The 18,351-nt window shown below is 33.5% G+C and overlaps 1 protein-coding gene across 1 annotated transcript in view; it reads right to left on the bottom strand.

The window, feature by feature from the left end:
* Positions 1 to 3,256: 3,256 nt before the first annotated feature.
* The window catches only part of LOC121315590 (transcription factor AP-2-beta-like), an 18,201-nt gene continuing 3,106 nt past the window's right edge, over positions 3,257 to 18,351 (bottom strand). Inside the window, 8 exon segments of the mRNA XM_041249819.1 lie at positions 3,257 to 4,666; positions 6,988 to 7,090; positions 7,093 to 7,108; positions 7,111 to 7,133; positions 8,760 to 8,878; positions 9,396 to 9,615; positions 13,560 to 13,620; positions 16,927 to 17,385. Of these exon segments, the coding sequence (XP_041105753.1) occupies positions 4,366 to 4,666; positions 6,988 to 7,090; positions 7,093 to 7,108; positions 7,111 to 7,133; positions 8,760 to 8,878; positions 9,396 to 9,615; positions 13,560 to 13,620; positions 16,927 to 17,385 (1,302 nt within the window). The 3' untranslated portion in view covers positions 3,257 to 4,365.

The following is an 18,351-nucleotide window of genomic DNA, read 5'->3' as shown; positions in this document are numbered from 1 at the left end:
AATTGTTACAAGATATCACATTATTTTTACATACAATTACCAATTTATACAGTTGGGTTTTTACTGGGGTAATCTAGGTAAAATACCTTGCTCAAGGATACAGCAGCAATGTCCCCCCTCCGGTCAAGAGTCCGGAGCCTTAACCATTACTCCAACATATCCTGTTAAATTTGTTTATTTTACATAACATTGTTTTGGAGACTCTTACAGGGACAGGCACCTCTGATTTATTTATTTATTTATTTATTTTTAAATAGGCTCTAGCTACACTAGCCGGACATCCATTAGGACCTACTCATGACAATTATTATTATTATTATTATTATTATTATTATTATTATTATTATTATTATTACTAATAACATTAGTTCGAATTCGTCTGCACACATCGTTCCCGAAAAAAGCAGACAATTGTATTGTTTCTTGTTTCGTTATATGAATCCATGTAGGCCAGTTTTATCCAACTAAACGTGACATATAAATAAATAGCCTGTTGGGTTAGCTCATACATATTCAAATAGGCCTACATTATACTTCTGAAGAGAACTCAGTTTGTCAGAAGATATTCTAGATGTCTGAAAATCTCTTTAAAAGACGTGTCATTATCAGAATGCATGGCATCAGCTGTTAGTAACTTCTCTTCTTTTAGTTTATTCAAATACTGCGGGACATTTATCTTACGCACAGCCAATTAACCAAAATTCTCAAATACTCTATTTTTTTTAAACCGTTTAAATCTGGACTGAAAGGTCATGGATAGATCGTTCCTGCCTGAAGTTATCACTCAACGCAGAACGCAAAGTCGGTTTAAATGCCACGAATTTTGACATGTTCTGGCAAGATGAAGTTAGTAACTAAGCCCGCCTTTATATTATATAGGATTCTGTAATCTTATTCACTCCCTTTTACAAACCATTGTCTGCTCGAGAAAAAATTACGATCTCTGTATTCATTAAAATAAATACAACATGCTGACCGGTATCCTACTGCTTAGCATTAAATGTTAAAGTCGTATATTTACTACACTTGCAACCTTAAAATTGTAATATCCCTGTAATAGACTGCAACAATCATCATGATTTCGCAAAATAAGGTGACACCACATTTTGAAACAGGAGACTAAAATACAACAAAACACAAAGTTTATTGTTTATATAAATGAGATCATCACTGGACAAGAACCAATTTCTACCCATCACCATAACAAATGGTCTCTAGAACAGAAAAACAAATCATATAAGATGCTATCTAAAGTCAAGATTTTTCACCCATTCACAGAGGTATACTCACAGATAAATAACCCAAACTAGTTGCTCACCATATTTACAATTTCCCATTAAATTAAGCATAAATAAATATATACAGACATGAACCCCCCCCCACCCCCCCCCACCCCCACCCTTGGTGGGGGAGAGGGGGAGGGGAGGGGAGGGGGAATTTCAATTGTCACTGCCATTGTAGATTGGAATAGACAGATATTGATTATCATTGTAGGGTTAAGAAATTGGACAAGATATTATGTCATATTGTGAAGGGATTAATAATTTAACGAAAAAAGTGTACAATTTGCAGTTGTTTAAATAATATTACATTTCCTTCCAAATATGTAAACAAATCAGGTAGAAACATATGAAAAATGCGTCTATGGAAGGGCAATTTGAGTACAACAGTTGATTCTCGATGACTGTGTCTGTATGTTTCCAGGTATACATGTTCCAATGGGCAATGAGAATTGTTAAAAGCTTTTATGAGAAACGTGTATGATCAGACAAGAATAAATTCTACTCATAAACAACAAGTTGGTAAAACACTTTCTTTCAACATGACAGGGATTATTTAAAAAAAAAAAATACTACAAACAATACTAATAATCTAGAAACTCAGCACTGGCAAACAACATGACTTTGGCACAAACAGATTAGGTTAACCTAATTTTGACAGATACCTTTATGTTTTAAACCCAATTCTAAATAACACATAACACCCTGTTTATGAGACTTGTTTGTCAATATATTACACAAAGGTATATAAATTAAATTTGGAAACTATAGCCCTGGTTCTCCATTAGCAAGTCAATGTATTTACATTTCTTGCTGAAACCCCCACCTACTAACCAAGGCTATATAGATTTGGTGAAACATTTGAAAGGATGATTGCCATCACTTTCTATCAGATCAAACACTGTACTAATCTTATGATCCTTAAATGGATTATAGTTCATCTGTATAATTATGTTTGGAGGAAGAGTCACATGCATTACAAGATTATTCTTATATGTCATTTAATCAGTTATGTGGAAAGTAGGCCCTACATAAGTTCTTCATTCAGAAAAAGGGAGTTTGCCAGCTCAATTGTACAACTGTGTGTAGTGACAGAGGGGATGCCAGCTGAAGTTTTGTTTCGATTTGATTCCACAATAATGACAGGTTTAATTTACCTAATCTTTTAATTATGTATTTGGGAGCAGAAAAGGGTAAGTGCCAGCTTTTAAAAAGCAATTTAACATTAAGACAAGAATGACCATAAAATCATTACTGAAAATGTCAGTTTAAAAATGTATGGTAGCACAAGATGTTTAGAGGTTGATCTGCTAGGGCACAAAAAACAAATCTACACCTGGAACCTTTTGTTTATGAATCCTTTCAACTAAGTTTCTGACACTACATGGAATTAATCAAAACTCCCATTGCGTAGCAGTTTGAGCCCTTCGTAATGGTATTTGTAATGACTTTAGCAAAGGCCATGTTGGAATGACTCCGTCAGTGGGAGTCCTAAATTATAATATGAACTTCAGTGTTTTTAAAGTATTGTGTGATTTTAAATAGTCAACAACACTTTGTTGACAAAAAGGATAAACAAATATACTTGGATTAAACAGTACCTTTTCCAAGATTAAAACTGGTTATGCTAACATAGTTCTAATCTGATTTAGGTGGACAACTTGGAGAGACATGATACATCTAACATATAATTTATGTTGCTTAATGGTCTGTAATAAATCTAAATATCTACTAGGCCTTTATTGTACATTTTTTTTATGAATGAAACCATACAGGGATGGATGAGATCTGTCATGTTCTACTCAACAGCTGAAAACTCAACAGCTGAAAACCTCAAATAATTGGAATTATTATATTATTATTTAACACTACTTCAATAGATGATGGTTAATGCTTAATTTATTATTATTATTATTATTATTATTATTATATGTATTGTAGTAATATTATATTATTATGAAAATTTGTAAACTTTTTAAATTATAATATAGGCTTTCGTGAATATGTTTGTTGATATAGACGATAATGAAATGTAATCTGTTCATGGAAGGTCTCTTAACCCATAACAATGTACACAAGTATGCCAAAATATATGGATCCTTTCATTATCAGTTATCCACAAAATTACGTTAGGGAGTCATATCAACTGATATCAGGTTGTGACCTATTCTAAAGATGACATCACCAATAAAGGAAAGCCCTATGTTTTTTTCTTCCTTTTTTCATGATATCATTAAAATGAAAACAAAACGCTCCATAGCTTAATCAGTCAATGATGAATTCAAGCAAGTTTATGTTAAATATATCCTATTTTCTTCAATATCATAAAGTGTACACTCTATTTACTTTACAAAGCTGTTTTAATCAAGTGATGTCTCATCACAAAATCTGAATAATCAGGGACAATTTTTGTTATGGGTATCTCAGTATTTTTAAAAAAAATTTAGACCAAGTGTACTGTAGGTTAAGTATCATATAAAATGCCATGATGTCACCTATACAGTGTTGATTTCAGGAGAACACACACATACATTCAGCACCGTACTGATACCTGAATTCAATGTAACCTTGTTTGTCCAAGGCAATTCATTCTAAAAAAAAAAAGGTGAAAAAACATTATGTGGCAATGGACAGTGTTATACCCCCTTGAAATCTGTGCCCCACAAATTCAAAGAAAATATAGTCTTGAACAGGTGAGACATCCATAGGCTATATGGCTCGAGGGAAAGAACAATAGGATACATCAGGAACATAGCACATGTCAAAGGTCGGGGGAGGGGGGGAATCTTCAGCACTGTGTAAAACCAAAACTGCAAGAAAAATGAACGAATTGAATCCCAGGAATACAAAATAATAGATGTTTGTATATTGGCAAAGTCACAATGTGGAGTGTTTGACTCATCAGCTAAACGTCTTTCTAAAAATATAAGGTGAAAAAGAAATCCTTTGCTACTGATGTTGACCCACGGTGTCATTCTCTAGTGCGCCTGTTTCTCCTTCCTTTTTTCTTCATCCTTGAAACTGTTCCATTTCCAACTATTTGCAATATTTTAAAGCTAGAATATAAATGATTTGGATTTTTCTTTTATTTCCTGTGTTTATCTTCTTTATCTCCAGACTTGGAGCCAGGTCCCTCCCCTGATGTGTGCCTGTTTGAGGTGTTATTGTTTAAAAACATCTTGTCCAGTCCTTTCAGGGCCTCTGTCAGGTAATTTTGGAGGGCCGTGAGGGCAGCACAGATGGCAGGAGACCCGAAGCCATGAGTGATGAGGCTAAAATGAGATAAACAGCTTTGGATGCCCGGTTCCAAGATGGGGCTTGGTCTGCTGTTGCCCAAGGGCGTCCTGTCCTGAGCCAGGAGGTCTGTAAATTCCTTACAAAGTTGCCTGGGGAGGAAGAAAATGAAAATAATTACTGTCGCATAACACAAATCAGATGTGTGGAACTATAAAACTGGTTAAAACACTGAAACAATAAAAAAAAAAAAAAAAAAAAAAAAACATTAAAAAAATTCTATCACATTGCAACAATGCTAAAACAGTTCTGGTGGTATTATCAAGGAAAAATGTATGTGTGTTTTATTTACCACATTTCTGTTTACCACTGTACTCATGGAAACCTCTCCTTAATATATAACTTATTTTTCAATTTCTAATGTTTGCCTCTGCCCTATATAAGATCCACCTTTGTATCAAGTTTCACAAACATCTAACTACAATGTATAAAACCCATCTGTTTCCACTTAACATTCATTTTAGCCGCCTAATGCAAACTCAATATTCATGTTTCCTCATTTCTGGAATTGTTTTGAATGAATTCTATTTATATGGTCTAATGTCTTGCTTTGTTTATATATGAACAAAATCTGCATTACAAAAAAAAATGTAGTTTCATTTAAAAATCACAATTACTCATACATAAGTATAGTAGTTTTTTGCAGATATAGTATATTGAATGTGTCCTGGTTTGTGGGTTTTACTAGACAAGATGGGTTAATGGTTTTATAGGGAAATGGAAATATACCTGCAAACATGTGTCTTAATCATCATCACAGTACAATAAGTGGTAACTGTGATATTGAAATAAAAAGGTTAATGGCTGTTTAGAAAACATCTAGGAATATTTGAGCAAATGCTTTCTAAGCTATCTATATCTTTTTTGTAAATTAATTTGTCAGTAGTAGAATTTGCACTTTCGGGCTTTACAGCTATATTGGAAATTGTACCAGTGCCACAACTTGCAAAATATTGCATACCTTCACTCATGTCTTGGCCTTATACAGAACACTAAACAACATGAGGTTCTATAGAATGAGGTATAAAACCAAAGTGTCCTAAATCACACAATTTTGGGGTTCAAATATTAGCTACTTCATTATAATCCATAATTATCTATACTGATTATATTTTAATTAAGCTCTAAAAAGGAATATTCCATTAATAATTAAATATGCTCCTTAAAAAAAGAAAAAAAAACTCAGTCAGTTATCAGAATAACACAGTAAAATATAATGTGTGTTGTGTAATCAATTTTAGGTGTGTGTATGTGCTAAATCGTTAAATATTTGTGTGCTGCAAGTCTGAAAGTAAAGCTGTCACATGTGTTCTAGCCTTATTTCTATGTAGAGCGTAGGTAAAATATTAATAATCATGACGTTGTTTTTTTTTTTTTTGGTTGTTTGTTTTTTTTTTGTTTTTTTTTTTTTTTTTTTTTGTTATGCCTGATATCCCATACTACGACTACTTCAACTACGAAGAAGAAGAAGAAGAAGAAGAAGAAGAAGAAGAAGAAGAAGAAGAAGAAGAAGAAGAAGAAGAAGAAGAAGTTATTTTCCGTGACTGATGTCAAGTTTTCGTCTTTACTATAACAAGAGTTGGAACCGATCTGAAATCAGCCATTTGTTTCCATCGACAGCAAATTTGGATTGCAAGCTGGCCGAGATCTGTCCCCCAAACGCGCCGCCTTAGTTTGGTATTGGACATTTGGATAAGGAGGTGACATCGAGTTAAACAGATAGGTTTCATGGAGCAGACGGGAACATAAAGGGAACATAAAGCCAACGTAAATATATACTTGCAACCTATAGTGCGGGACTCAGCTCATCTAACATTTGACGCATGTCTAGAATGAAATGCCCTACATGGCTATTTAAAATAAATAAATAAATACATAAATAAACAAATCTATAAAATTGTGGCGGGGGGGGGGGGGGGGGGGGGGTACAGATACTAGTGGTTATGCAAGAAGCACGATGCACATTAATCCTAAACGTATCAAATTGATTGTATGTAGAATTACTTTATAACATATAGTCTCATTAAAAGAAACACTGGGTTCTGTTGTTGTGTTCAATTCAGTACGTAAGGCCATGACTTGATACAAATTCTCAACAGTACTTTGTGACAGCTGGTCGACAAATTAATTGTATAAGTGACACTTAAAATGTGTTGACTGCAATCTAATTTCAATTGGTTTGATTTAAAATTTTATTTTGTATTAAGCTGTTTGATATTTGACAATGTATACAATATATATAATATATATATTATATATATATATATATATAGATATATATATATATCTATTAGATCTTATATATATAATATATATACTAGTGTATATACAATATCTATCTTTCAGTGTGTCAGGAAAAGCAGAGTTAGATTAGTGTACTTCGTAGATCCTAGAGTGAATGCATTGCAGGTACTCACTTGTTGCCAGGATCATGTTTTTTCCGTGAATGCAGCTCAAGGGATCTGCGTGTTGTCTATTTAGATACTCCGATACAGCTTTAGCTGGAAATTCAGTTTACACATATAGCCAAAATCCCCGTGGCTAAATGCACCGCTTCCCCTGGAAATAAATGAATCATCATTTTAGAAGAAATTTGTTATAAATGACTGATAAAAGCTAATGTTTAGTAGTATTATTATTATTATTATTATTATTATTATTATTATTATTATTATTATTATTATTATTATTAGTAGTAGTAGTAGTAGTAGTAGTGGTGGTAGTGGTAATGCACGTTTTGTACATATAATAAGAATAAGTATCAATATATAATAAGAACAATAATCACTAGGGATGAAAAGGGCCTTAGTAATATAACGCTGCCCTTTAAATTTACGGTTCTGGTTAGAAAAATCGCATGGAAATCAAATGATGTACAAATAAAGTGATGTAATGGCACTGCTCAAAGCGGGTCCTTTATTATTCACTGTCTTCCACTGATACATTTCAAACGTTCTTAACATACATTTCAAAGGTCCCACTTATTTTATTTTTTTTCCCAGGAGAGCTATACAGTTTAGAAATGCAAAATATATGCAGGTCTTTCTAGCCTTAAGACGTGTCCTTTATAACTACAGGCTTGGCATTGGGAAATGCAAACTATAAAAGGAAGATGGAATATGACATGCATTTTTATAAATGTAAATGGATTTACTAAGTTCTGTCCCAGTATTACATTAAACAAATGCAAAATAAATAAAAGAACAGATTTGAGTTTTTGTAGGAATTACATCCATATACTCATTATCTATCTATCTATCTATCTATCTATCTATCTATCTATCTATCTATCTATCTATATATATATATATATATATATATATATATATATATATATATATATATATATATATATATATATATATATATATATATATATATATATATATATATATATATATATATATATATATATATATATATATATATATATCCACAATATATATATATATATTGTATATCTACATAATAACTACCAACAATTGTCATTCCCCCAGTAAGCATGGTTTTAGGTTTTTACCCTCCAGAGGTTCTTGTCATCAGACTCCCACTGATGTACTTTTAAACCACAGAAATAAGACACAGTAGCTATAGAAAGTCAAGCTCTAGGGGGATTCCAGTAGATTATATGTTGGTCCCTTAGGAATAAAGCATTAGAACGATAAAAAAAAAAAAAAAAATCGGAATGCTCAGCCTGAGGGACCTTGGAATATTTATAGCACGCACAAATAGTTTAATGGTTAATGAAAATAATTGTAACATTGATGTAACCACAGATCCTTTTATTATTATTATTATTATTATTATTTATTATTATTATTATTATTATTATTATTATTATTATTATTATTATTATTAATAATAATAATAATAATAATAATAATATAAATAATAATAATAATAATGTAAACCAAGATATGCATTCACATAGGCCAACTGTAGCAAATAATTGTTGCAGCAGACATTAAATGTTTAAAAAAAAAAAAAAAAGCTGAAAATTGCAGCAGCGCATCCGAAACAGACTTTTTTTAATATTAAGGGTAAAAAAATAATAATAATAAAAAAATAAAACATGAACAAGGTTCATTGTTACCTTCTGTAATTTTTTAGTCGGGAAAGGTTGACGCGTGCACTATATATGTACAGTGCAGTCGTCAACTTTTTTCCCTTAAATACTCTGCTTACCTTCAACTAGTGAGGTTAGTAGAGTGACATTTGCAGCTTTGCGCCTGCCTGCGGGTAAATTCAAACCGATTTTTTCTAGCTTTTCTCTCAGTGATCTCCCACCATTTTTCGATTTTGCTCTAAACAGAAGAAAAATAAAAGTATTAGCAGAAGAAAATGTAGTAGGTCGAGTAGATTATAAATGTCATACAAACTGATAGCGCAAGATAGTGGCCATCTCAGAACTTACAGACAACAAGGTCATAGCCCGCTTCATATACACTGTAAAACCACATATTTGCTTTAGAATACACTTGCAATATATGCAATATATAGCTTACATGACACATATGCAATATTCACAATACATTTACCACCTTGCTAAGTTTACGGCATTTTATTTTTTTATAAAACACAAATGTAAATTGCTAATGTTAGAGCTCTTGAAAGAAACAACATTGGTGGCTGTACAAAGATCAACCTCCTGTGTTATTTATTTGGAGATGTTCTTTTCTTTTTAGAAACCTGTGCTAAATGTTTTGCGAATACTGTTTCATTAATCCATCTTAATGAATTGTGTTACCATAACCATTCAGTGGTGTGACTGATGACTGTTCAGTGCTGTCGTTAGAAATATAGATAGTTAGTCCAATATACCTCCTGAGAACGCCACCCAATAAGGATGCATTGAGACATTCTGGAGGGGAGAGTCGTCTCTGAACCTCGCCCACGGTCACTTTGTATTTGGAAGTCGAACTAAGAAGGGACAGGCGACCAGGTACAGAACAAAACACTTCATTAGTGTTGACTCCCATTCCACCTATCAGACCATCCTTGCTCATCATAATAGAAGTGACACTCTTACTGGGACCTGGAACTGAAAAAAAAATAATAATAATAATTACTAAGCGACTTCTGGTAATAGCAGAATGTTTTTCTATATATTTTTAAAACTATTTCTTGCCACGTGTAATTGCAGATCTACACGATTATACATTACTGCATGATATATATATATATTATCTATATAAGAATTTGGTAACCACTACTATATAAATATTTAATCTATGTTTTACTGACCAAAAGCTTGAACGGCAGATGAAAATGATATTGGACATGTAGTTAGCAGACCAAAATGAACAGGCAGATCGTGGAAAACACACACACACACACACACACACACACACACACACACACACACACACACAGAAGCTAACACGTCCCCATGTTACACCTGTACGCCTGCGCGGTTTCGACTGCGTGGATTTCCACTCTGATATATCGGCGAAGCAGGCGTCTGGTGACTGTGCCTGGAGTGAGCTCTGTTATGGTCATGGTCTTTGCCGTTTCAATAAAGTGCAGTGTCTCTTAATTTTCAGAAGTGTAAATACTCCGCTAAACATAAATAGTACCCTAATCACAATACTCATACTTTGATGGTTTTTGTTCTATGTATTACTGCGGCTCTTTTCAGCAGTAGCGTCTGATTGAATATGTTTTTGGTGTGTAAAATTGATACATTTCTTACTTGTAAAAGAATAACAAAGGATGAAAACACAAGAGTCTACAGAAAGTGTAAAGCGACAGAAAGTTATAGAGAGTCCCTTTCGATATTTTTGGGGGGTTGGCTTTAATAAAAAGGTTTATCATTGTTCGTTGTTATAGTTTGATCTTAAGTTTCATGCTTTTGATATTGTAAACATTTTAAATGGCATACATAATAGTTTGTGCATCCGAAGGCGTGTAATTAAGTTTGAAGCTTACTGCTTCTATCTTAAACCAACAGATTGTCAGTCCCAGACTGTTGTGAAAAAATGATACATTAAATAAACCGGGGAAAAAAGAAACGTGTTAATCGGACTGTTCTGCCTTTTATTGCAACTGTGGTACCATTCAGCGAGCGAACATTGTAAAGGGTACATTAGCTGAAACCCCATCCCCGAGAGAAGGGGTACAGTTTAAAAAAAATGTAAAAGCATAGGCCTACTGGAATTATACCATATAGCTGGTTCGGTTTTGAAAAAACACACACTTTGATTTTTGAACAGTAGCCTATATTCTGCATGGTGGCGCGGGTGTACGAGTGGTTGCCCCTGTACAACTAAAAAAAACAAACAAAAAAAAAACGATAGGTTTAGGTGCGTGGTGTTTTATTTTTGTTCACTATGAAATGCCTACTGCATTAATCCAATAAATGCAACTACATATGTATGTGTAGATATCAGAATTCTGAAGAAAGTTGTTATGTGTTTGTTAATTGAGTTCATCCGGTTTTTAAGCTACATTGTGTGTTATTACATTAGCCATACCTGACACGTGTAATCTTATATTTATATTTCAGGTTCTGAAATAAAGAATAACTTTCATATTATATGTTATCGTAGGCTATTGTAGATCTGAATATATAGGTCGCATCATATTAATGTGCCTGCCTTCAGAGCACACGTCATAGGATTTAATGCGAGACGTTACACGTTTTATTATATTGCTACCCAATTAACACGACACTTCCTTGTCATTTTCTATATCCACCGGGCTTGTCAACAGATAAAGAAAGTACCGGTTGGTTTGTTAGTAATGAAAATGCTGTTCCTGCAAAGATTTGTTTGACAGCTTTACAATGACAGAAGTAAAAGACCAACAAACGGGCCATGCATATTACAAGACAGCTTGAACCCTTCAGTCCTTTATACCTTTAAAGAAACCGCATGTTTTGCATAGTACCTGTAACTATAGTAATCGGTACTTTGATTAAATACACCATTATTCGAAAATTATAGAAAAAATACTTGACAGCTTCCTGTAGCCTAATCAAATCCAGATAAAATTGCACATGCTTTGAATACAAATATTAAAATCGTTTTTCTACATTGCTCCAACAAAAGAAAACGTAACAAAAAATAAATAAAAAATAAAATAAAACACATCAAAGTGTAATTGTCTAGGTGGGGTTTTTAGACTGCTAATGTAGCCAAACATTCACATTATTACTTTATTGATTGTTCATTGACCAGCTCTTTCGAATCGAATTAACCACCCTCTGCCAGTCTATATTAGCGTAGTTTAAAAAAATAAAATAAAAAAACACCCTTCCATTGTCATCGCGGAGGAGTTCAAGCGGTATGTCTTAATGTTAGCTCTAATGGGGCAACTTGAAGACAGAGGCCACGGTCCCTGACTATTGTATTAATAGCTCAACGGGGGCTAATACAGAAAATTAGCCTTAAACGAGCTCTGGAGATCTCCACTTGAAAAAGTCATTTATCACGCAGGCTACTTTAACTCGACTCGTTTGCTCTCTCTACTGGGACCAACTCATTTCCCCTTAACTAAATTACTTTAGAAATGTCAACCAGTCCATACACACATTAACAAGGGTCTTACAGGCCGCAATGATTTCTAATTACACAAGCCTTAAGATGAAAAGTGATGTTCCTGAGTATCAGCGAACACTTTGGAGTGTATTTTCAGACCCGTAAACACCGGAACGTGCTCATAAACTATGAAACACTTCGTCGATTTTCTTCAATAGCCCTGGTCTTCATCTTTGTGAACAGAAATGTATTATGAAATAAAACAATACATTTGTATTATTTGACATAGAAGCACATATCTATAATTTCGTTTTTTTTTTTTTTTCCCCATTACCATTAAAATGTGTTGTGTATTTATTTTACAAAATTAATTTATCGAAAAGGTTGCTTTCTATTAATAGTGTTGCCATGAATAATAGCAAGCAGCTTGTAATATAAATCGACTTAATACTGTAAGAATACAGAAAACACCACGGATAAAACGAAAAACAATAATTTGACATAATAACAATAAATAACTAAGGTGCATACAATAACCCTTATATCTGGGTTATTTTGTTGAAGAGATTCAATAGGCATGTTTTAAAAAAATAAATACAAATAAATACATATTTTTGTTTTGTTTTCTTTGCTTGTATGAAATGATAACCCCTTGTATCTCATACGCATTTCATAGCTGCTCATTTGAGATGACAGTACAGGTAGCTGTATACACGTTTGAATGGGTCAAGCAACTTCCCTTTCACGTAAAAGATGCATGTCGGGTTTCGTTTGGTCGCAACAAAACAATAACCATTATCGATTAACAGAGAAACTGCAATACACAATGCAAAACTGAATACTCGTGTTCGGAGAAAGGTCCTGTTTAGAAAAGAATGTCATTTTGGAGTGATCGAGAACCGTGAAAACACATTTTAAAAAAAAAAATACGTGTTTTGTTTTTGTTTTTTTGTTTTGTTTTGTTTGTTTTTGCATGTACAAAAGTTTTTAATGATTATAAAATAATTTATTTCAGGACGTTTCAGACAAACCCTCCCTCTTTTCTTTTTACATCGCTGAAGAAGGGCTTTTGTCCGAAACGTCCTGAAACTGCAAATCGGTGTGAAATGGTTGACTAAAACAAAACAAAAAAAAACGTATTGCTGTAATATTTGGCGTTATTTATTCTACTATAACAAAAGTACAAGAAGCAATACTAATCTATAGGTGTATTTAATCTAGGATTATAGATCACTACTATTCCGAAAGTCATCTCAGAATGTGCATTGTCTTTGTTTAAAATATTTGGAGAGTCTGGGGGTTGGGGTCATCGCATTTAAAATATAAGGGGTTAAATCTTCAAGGCTATATTAATCGGTGTTTATGTGTGGCAGTGGCAGTGGGGGTGGAGTTTATTTACATGCATGTGTGTGTGTGTGAGGGGAAGGGGGGGGTGCTTACTGTACATACACAATTATACAATTAAAAAAATACCAAAAAAATCGTAATAGCTTGAAAAATACTATACCTTTTTTAATCACGGACTGGTCCAATAGACTCATGCCACTGTTATTGGCGTCTTCAACTGTCTGTGAATATCAAAACAGCAAAGATCAGTCCCATAACTATCTCAATTGACTGGATATCAAAGCGCCCAGTATATAAATCATGTCATTCTGAACTCCAGATCCTGTTATTTCCATTTATATTAACCCAGTCGATGAGTTTTATCATTTCGAAAATCGACAAGGAAATCAAATCCGCCGAAATTACACAGGCTTCTAGTACAAACAAGGTCCAAGGTTGCTTGGGTGCGATTGTTTTGGGTTTTTTTTTTTTTTTTTTTTTTTTTGGTTTTGTTTTGTTTTGTTTTGTTTTTTAATCACACATAGCAATGATGTTATACAGACATATCTATTTAAATAAACATGCACATTTATTGACAAATACATACACCCAAACATTAGCTGCCGTTGTTAATTTCAAAGCATTTGATTTAGCCGTTAATGAATCTATAACAACAACAAAAACATGTAAAGTAATTTATATTATATATTTTGGTAACAATATCTACTAATGCTAGGCTACATTATGCCCCATAAAATATTATATAGCACTAAAACATCCTGTTGAATTGATATATGAGTGAAATGTGCCCACCATTTTAACCTAAATATGGCACGTGTTCATCTGGTTCTGGTAAATGAACAGCCCTACTGCTGTATGTTTTAAGATGTGTGAATCCTCTCCCAGTAAACATAAGAAATAGTGAAATGTTATACGTCAGCACACCAGGGAACTGACGGACACACCAGCTATTTTAAATTGCTTTTTTAAACAAACGCTGTTTACGTGGTATTGGACTGGTGGGTTATATCAGACGCTATGACATGCTGTAATATACATAAAAAAGACTTTCATTAATAGAATCCAGTATTAGAACATATCTAATGTTATATATATATATATATAGATATATATATAATATATATATATATATATATATATATATATATATATATATATATATATATATATATATATATATATGTGTGTGTGTGTGTGTGTGTGTGTGTGTGTGTGTGTGTGTGTGTGTGTGTGTGTGTGTGTGTGTGTGTGTGTGTGTGTGTGTGTGTAAAGACAAAGAGTCAGCGGATAAACGCACTGCCTCCATCAACAGTGTGATTTTAAAGAGTTGTAGTTAATGAGAACACTCTTGTCTGATTTTCTATATAATCATGACCGCCTGCTGTTTTGTGTACAGGATATACACTCAGCATGTTGGCGCTTAATAGCCGCAGAAAGGATAGTAAAGATTTAATTACGACTAAACGCGGAAATAAGGAAAACTTACACGTTTAATTATAGTTCTCTTAGTTAAGGGTGATAAAAGGATTCAATGTTTCTCTCTCTCTCTCTCTCTCTCTCTCTCTCTCTCTCTCTCTCTCTCTCTCTCTCTCTCTCTCTCTCTCTCTCTCTCTATCGAAATATAAAGCTTTCTGAATGGCAGTATAAACATTTTCAAGTTTCATTTCATTATCGTTGGGAAAAGCTCAAAACAAGGGCAAATGGTATTCTGGTAGAAAGATTTCGAAGCTTCGCCTATATATATATATATATATATATATATATTATATATACTATATATATATATATATATATATATATATATATATATATATATATATATATATATATATAGCAGTAAGTATTGTCCACATAATTGTAAAAAAATAAAAATAAAAAGGACAGAAACACCTGGAAACAGTAAGCACTGTGAATAAAGCAGGGTAAAAGCGTCCATTCTCAGATGGAAATGTGGCCAATGGCACAGCTCAGGTCATCGCTCCTGCTAATCAACAATGGGCAATAGGCCTAAACCCAATATCTACCAAATCACGCTGCCTATTATATTTCCAAATAAATAAGAACAGCACTCGCGATAAAAACATAATGCAAAAATCTTTATTTTGGACTGAAATTTTGAGGGAATAATTAAATCATAATATATGAGATTAGGATATACAACTCGTATTTCTGAACAGTTTCACTGACATGACAGACCTTAAACCTCCAATTCACCTTCAAGCTAGATAACAGTTTGTTTTTATATTATTGAGATTTTGGCTGAAGTAAATGTAGAAAACTCATAACCCTATCATAAAAGCACACATGTAAGAATAAAACACACATCCTGTATAACAGACTTTAAACATCTTGTCATGTACATACTTCACAATGTTTATTTTCGCAACACTTTTAAAAATATATTTAAAAATGTCAATAACCACCGATGTGTGTTTAAATCGATTTTGTAAGGTTGTATCTTGCCTAGACATTTTCTTTACAGCTTCGAGACTATGCTTTCTAAGTATATGCATCCTGATTATTTCCTAATCTAAACTTCAAAGTTCCTTAATCAATAACATATTACAAGAAACACAAACGTCTTCATTGGGCTATACCAAAATGTAACAGGCTATTAATTTATTTATTTGTTTATTTATTTATTTGAAATGCGGGCCAATTTTATTCAGTAGATAGTCCTTTATCTAAATTATTTAAATTAAATATGTTAGTGGTTACGTGTTACATATAGTATACGCAATTTTACTATATTTACTAATGACAATTTGCCTATGTCAGTTCAATACATAATAACTGTATATGTTTTGAGGCAGTATATAGATATTTTACAGTTTCCTTTAACGTGTTACTTATTGACATTTCTGAGAGCCTTTCCTTTTGAATACGGCCCTATACATTCTGCATTGTTTTATTCTAACGTGAACCCATTACAAACCGCATATAGTTTCAGATTATAAAACCCAGTGTCATGTTGAAAGGATACCTTTGATACAAAAGTTATGCACAAATAAACCGTCTTGTTTACTCCTTAACCAGATACAAGCCATAATCCAAAACAAAAGGATTATTTTATTATTATTATTATTATTATTATTATTATTATTATTATTATTATTATTATTATTATTAGTAGTAGTAGTAGTAGTAGTAGTAGTGTATGAATTAAGAACACATTTATATTTATCGTAGGATATTGCTTGAACTTTTCAAAGTACTATGAATAAAAACTTACTTTGCTGAAACGAAATAAATACGGGGGGGGGGGGGGGGGGGGGGGGGGGGGGGGGGCGGGGGGGGGGTGGGGGGGGGGGGGGGGGGGGGGGGGGGGGGGAGGTGGGGGGGGGGGGGGGGGGGATGTGTGTGTATTTTATTTATGGTCCAATTATATATAGGATATCTTTTTTAAAGTGATTCGTGATGTAACTTGCAGCATATTGCATGTCTAATCCATTACATTGCTACATAAAGTAAAAGCAATTGATACAGCTATACATATAGAGGTTAATGGAATATTACATTACTCTCACCTGGATGTCTTCCATTCCAACATGCCCAATGCCGTGCAGGGATAGACTGTCCCCCATGCCAGAATCAAGCCCGTGGTGTGCAGAATGAAGAAGAACATCTGGACGCCTGACTGAGGGATAGTCCCGTCTAGGGTCCAGTCCGGAGAGCTGGGACAAGGAAGCCCGGGGCTGTGGCAACAAAGACCCGGCTTCTGATCCAACTTCTTGACGCTGTCTCTGCCCCCAAGGGTGTTGTTGCGGTTGGTGCAGAGGGTTCAGGGAGTAGGGATCGTTGACATGGGAGTAAGGATCCTGGCTCTGGTGGTACGGGAGTGGTTGGTAAGGAGGAGGAAAGTAAGGTGGCTGGAAATCCGAGGATGGAGTATGGGAGAGCGGGGGGGCGCTGGAGTAAGGTCCCTGCGACACTGAGCCCAGCTGGGACAGTCTGGAACTGTGGCTGGGGACGCCATCATGTCGGTCCTGGAAATAGAAAATATGTTGATATGTTAATACTAGGCAGTATCAAAAACACTTCACACACGTTCGTCAATGGTATTAAAAAAGAGCGCTGGAAATAAAGGATTGATAGACTGAATGTACAATTATAATCGACATACTGATATATAGGCATCCTTCCTGAAAATATCGCAGTCAAACGTCAAAACATTTCATAAATATAAAGCATATATTATATATTATTTCAAGCAATTGTTGTTCTGAAACTGCCAAATTCATATCAAGTATTGGTTATAAAAACACATAAATTTTATTTAGATGTTCTTAATATCAAGTATTGTTTTAAGTATAAAAAACACATAAATTTTATTTAGATGTTCTTAAGGTCAAATTGAAATATTATACATATATGTATATATATATATATATATATATATATATATATATATATATATAATATATATATATATATATATATATATATATATATATATATATATGCCATTATGATCGTTAAGACTATCCACCGGCGAAAAATCCGAGACAAACCTGAACAGCATTACGAAAATAAAATATCAAAATGTGTCAAATAAGAATTGAGGTTATTCGAAGGAATTGTACCTAACAGTCTACACTGAAGCTGGAATGTCAGCTAAACGGAATAATATATTTAGCCTAAATTGCAGTCCAAATTGCCCTCAGCAATGGTTGCAAAAAAAAACGTTTCTGTTTTGTTTTGTTTTTTGCCCACTGATACGTCCAACGCCAATCGATTAGATAACAATGCAAAGAGGGAGGGAAAAACAGTAGACAATTATTATACTAAATTATAAACCCAAAAGCGTTGAAGGAGAAAATAGAATTCTGTAAAACACTGATCCAACTTACCATGGCTGAATACGTATGAACTAACATCTGGAAGAATGTCTATTCACAGCAAAGACAATAAAACTATGAAAGAATCAAAAGAGATTGAAGGTAGAAAGAACA

Source organism: Polyodon spathula, chromosome 5, assembly GCF_017654505.1.
Source record: "Polyodon spathula isolate WHYD16114869_AA chromosome 5, ASM1765450v1, whole genome shotgun sequence".
Lineage (NCBI taxonomy): Eukaryota > Metazoa > Chordata > Actinopteri > Acipenseriformes > Polyodontidae > Polyodon > Polyodon spathula.
This window is presented reverse-complemented; position numbering and strand designations above follow the sequence as displayed.